Source organism: Apis dorsata, unplaced genomic scaffold (assembly GCF_000469605.1).
Source record: "Apis dorsata unplaced genomic scaffold, Apis dorsata 1.3 scaffold_74, whole genome shotgun sequence".
In the NCBI taxonomy this organism is placed as follows: domain Eukaryota; kingdom Metazoa; phylum Arthropoda; class Insecta; order Hymenoptera; family Apidae; genus Apis; species Apis dorsata.
In genome coordinates this window covers 1,724,919-1,729,079 of record NW_006263372.1, presented here as the reverse complement: position 1 = coordinate 1,729,079, position 4,161 = coordinate 1,724,919, and the positions used below count along the sequence as shown (strand labels likewise).

The window sequence follows — 4,161 nt, the reverse complement described above, 5'->3', positions numbered from 1 at the left end:
TTCGATTTTTCGAATTTTTTCAAACATTTACGTATTTATTTATTTTTTTTTTTTTTTTGTGAAAGACGTTCAAAAATTCAAACAACAATGTTAGATAAAATTGTTGACTTTTGGTCGTTTTTGGCAAAGAATGAAAAAAAAAAAACGATTAAATTGCTCGAATCATCATGACTTCTTACCGTGACTTTGATATTCAATTTACTCTGAATGATTTCGTGACGAAGTTCTGTACTTAAATTGAGCATACCGCCTTTAGTCGGTCCATATAAACCGAGTGGTATAAGTATAGCGTCGAGATGAGATCCGGCAATGCTGAAAATTATATATAACGACAATAGAAAATAAATATGATGTAAAGAAACGAAAATGGAAAAATCAATGATACGTGATATTCAACATTGAAACAGAAAAGTAATAGCGTAGCGTTAGAATTTTATGCATGAGATAAATTTCGAGATGAACCAATCGATTGAAATTTTTTAACATCGAGAAGATCGTTTACCTAGAAATATTGATTATGTGACCTTGGGCATCTCGTTTTTTCATAGACAATACAGCTTCTCGTGAGAATATCGCGGGAGCTAATAAATTCGTATCTAATATCTTACGATATTCCTCGGTTTTCTGATCTGAAACGTGCAATTTTACATTAAAATATTTTGTTTTTTTTTCATAATTAGAAATATTATTTCGAACATGTTCTGATGAGAACAAGTAATAATTTTTATGTTTCATTTTATTTTATTTGCATATAGTTCTTTTTTAATTAAAATAAGAAACGTGTGTTATATTCCGTTTCTTTTCTTTTTTTTTTTTTTCTTGATACACGTGTGTACAATCGCATTTCGTAACAATATATGACTTAATATTGAAATCACGCAATAATAGATATCTTCAATCCGTTTTCAAAAATAAATTTTAATTATCAATGAAATTTTTGTAGAATAATAAGTGATAAGTTTATTTTAAAATATTAAAATATGATTTTTTATACTTCACTTATATATTTAATATATACAATTTATACAATTATTAAATAATTAAAATAAGATAATTTTTTTTTTTCTATTTTTAATTTCTCAAGTTTACTATTAAAACCATTGTTACGTATATGCAATAATTATATATGTACGTATATGTAATAATTATATATGTATAATATTTATAAAGAATTATATAATACAACAATTATATACAATTATATAATTATATATTACATACAATTATATAATACATATATAATACAATAAGTATAGATTACAGATAAGATAATACAACATTAAAATGTTGTGACTCCGTAAAATTATCATTTAATTGATTAATAAGTAAATCTGATAATAAATAATAGGTTTATGTAGTTTAGATAAAGAAACTATTTTATAATGTATGTAATTCGAATAATATAGATCAATTCAATAAATTTCGAAAAACTATTGAAGTAAAAAATTATCTATACCAAATATCGTATGTAATTTGTATTACATTTATTACATAGGATATGATTAAGAAATAATCAAAACATACGAATTCTAATATTAAAATAAAATAAAAAATAAATTGTTATAATTACTTGTATTTGTATTTAATTTAAAAAGAAATATATCTCTGTCCTTTCTATATAAAAAAATGATCAATGTTTGATCATTAATTAAATTACACGATCATTAAATTACACGAATAAAAATATGATTTATTACTTTTCAATCCGAATGATTTATTAACTTAAGAGGAAGGCTTAATATATATAATAATATTATATAAAATATAATATAAAATAATATTATATAATAATATATATAATATATAATTATATAATCGTTTCGATCATATTCGAAAAAACGAATAATAGATCGATAACTATATTTACCAATGAAAAAACCGGTGTGTAAAATAGCAGCGTTGTTCACTAAAATATCAATGCCCTTAAATTTCTTTTCGACCCATTCGAATACGTTCAGAATATCTTCTTCCTTCATTATGTCGCATTTAATCGGGAAATACTTATCCTTTCCGATCTCCTCGCCAATTTTCTCCAATTTTTCCATATTCCTGGCAATACCGACCACGTTAACGCCATTCTTCACCAAAAGCTTGGCTATTTCAGCACCGATACCACTACTAGCCCCAGTTACCAACGCTACCTTCCCACGCCAACGATTCATCTTTTCTATTTTCTATTGCTCGATAAATTGACTGCGCACCAAATCTTGCGCTCTTTTATACGAACAAACTGCGTACCCTTCGTTGATAATTCTAAAATACACAAACTAATATCTATATGTAGATATACAGATAAATATATCTATATTTATATATTGTGAAATAATTTTATAAATTGAAAATAAAAAAGGAAAATTATATATTATATATTATATATATTATCAGTTTTATTTATTAACTTTAGATAAAAATTAAAGTTGAATGTTTGAGAACGAGAATGTGTTTTACACATTCAAAAAATATTAACGAATATGTTAATGTAATGTTAATGTATACTAATGTAAAAATGTATATATTATACATTATATATATTATATATTATGTGTTACATACGTACATATATTATGTATTAATATATTAATATATCGATAAAGATTAATTGTCGATTACTTCTGGCTTGAAAAATTAATTAATTACTGAAATAATTATATTATTTAATAATATAATATTGTTTAATATTTTTTTAGGAGGAAATGAATGAATTCATAGTATATTATGATTTTCCTATAACTTTGGCTGTTCATAGTATCATAGTTAATTGTTTGAATATTGATGTCCATAGAGATATAAAAATATCGATACTGGTGAATATAAGTACTCGTGTCCACAGAGATACCAAAATATCGATACTTTTATTTTTTTTTTTTTTTTTTTTTTTTGAAGCATTCAAAATATGAAATATATTTATAAATCGTAATGAAACAAGATTATTTATGCGTTTTTATACTCTCTTTCGAAATAAAATTTTTCTGTTTCATGATTATTCAATTATTCATATCTTTTATCAATTATTATGTACTCAGTAATGGTACTCAGTAATGTGTAAAATTATAATTTGTATATTATATTTATTATTATAACTTATTATTTATTATTTTCCATTTGTCTTTGATATATATGACAATATATATGATATGTACATTTCAACCTTGAATGTCAATCACATTTTATTATATGTCATTATCTATCATTATGATGTATATAATAACAAGTATAATAAGATGTTAAACACTTTACAATTATTCATGAATTTATTATAACAATCATGAATATTAACTATTTTAATTTGTATTGTAAATATATTGAATCGATTTTTTAATTGAATCGATCTTTTAAAATAAATTTCAATAAATTCGATTACCATTGAATTAATTTTTATGTCTCGACAAGATCAAAAGCCCTAAATTAAAATTACGAATTCTTCATTTGAAATCAAAATACAAAATTTTAAATCGAGAGAATTTCAAGGTAATATTTCTATTGTAAAATTCTGATAATTTAACGAGCATATATTTATAAAATATGGATTTAGATCTTCGATGATTTATCTTCTTCAGATAAATCATACTAAATTTTGAATTAAAATTTTGATAGTCTAGGAAATAATTATTATAAATTAATCATGATTATTTCACATATGATTGGATATTTAAATTTCAAAATGATTCGAAGTTTTCAACGAAGATTCGAATTAACTTAAAAAATTTTTAAAAAACTTCATAAGTTTAATAAAATATAAAGGAAAAAATTAAATCAATAAAAAAATAATATATACGTTAATTCTTTTTTTATCATTCAAATACTAGAATACTTTATCTCTTTTATTTTTTATGTTCAATTAAATTCTAATATACGAGTCATAAAAAATAGATATTGAAATTCTTGTAAGACATAAAATTTTAACAATTCTTGTACTCATACACTTCTTTTTCCAATTTTTAATCTATAATAAATCTATAATTGTCATTAGTATTTACTTATTTTGAAATTCCAATGATAATCTATATTTCCAATGAAAAACATGATAATCTTTCACAGCGTAACTATTGACAAAATTGTTCTAATAAATCTTAAAAAATATATAGATAATATAGATAATAATATAATAATATATATAAAAATATATTTTAGATAAAAAGAATAAAAAAAACTCGGAAATGA

General features: G+C 21.9%; 1 protein-coding gene across 2 annotated transcripts in view; it reads right to left on the bottom strand.

Annotated features, from left to right (window-relative positions):
* The window catches only part of LOC102676363 (farnesol dehydrogenase-like), a 3,326-nt gene extending 1,103 nt beyond the window's left edge, over positions 1 to 2,223 (bottom strand). For both annotated transcript variants that reach the window (XM_031508106.1, XM_031508105.1), the window contains exons 1-3: positions 1,868 to 2,223; positions 503 to 629; positions 180 to 312 (exon numbers count right to left, since the gene is read on the bottom strand). In XM_031508106.1, coding sequence (XP_031363966.1) covers positions 180 to 312; positions 503 to 629; positions 1,868 to 2,162 — 555 coding nt within the window. In that variant the 5' untranslated portion in view covers positions 2,163 to 2,223. The remainder of the gene's footprint in view (positions 1 to 179; positions 313 to 502; positions 630 to 1,867) is intronic.
* Between the last annotated feature and the right edge of the window lie 1,938 nt (positions 2,224 to 4,161).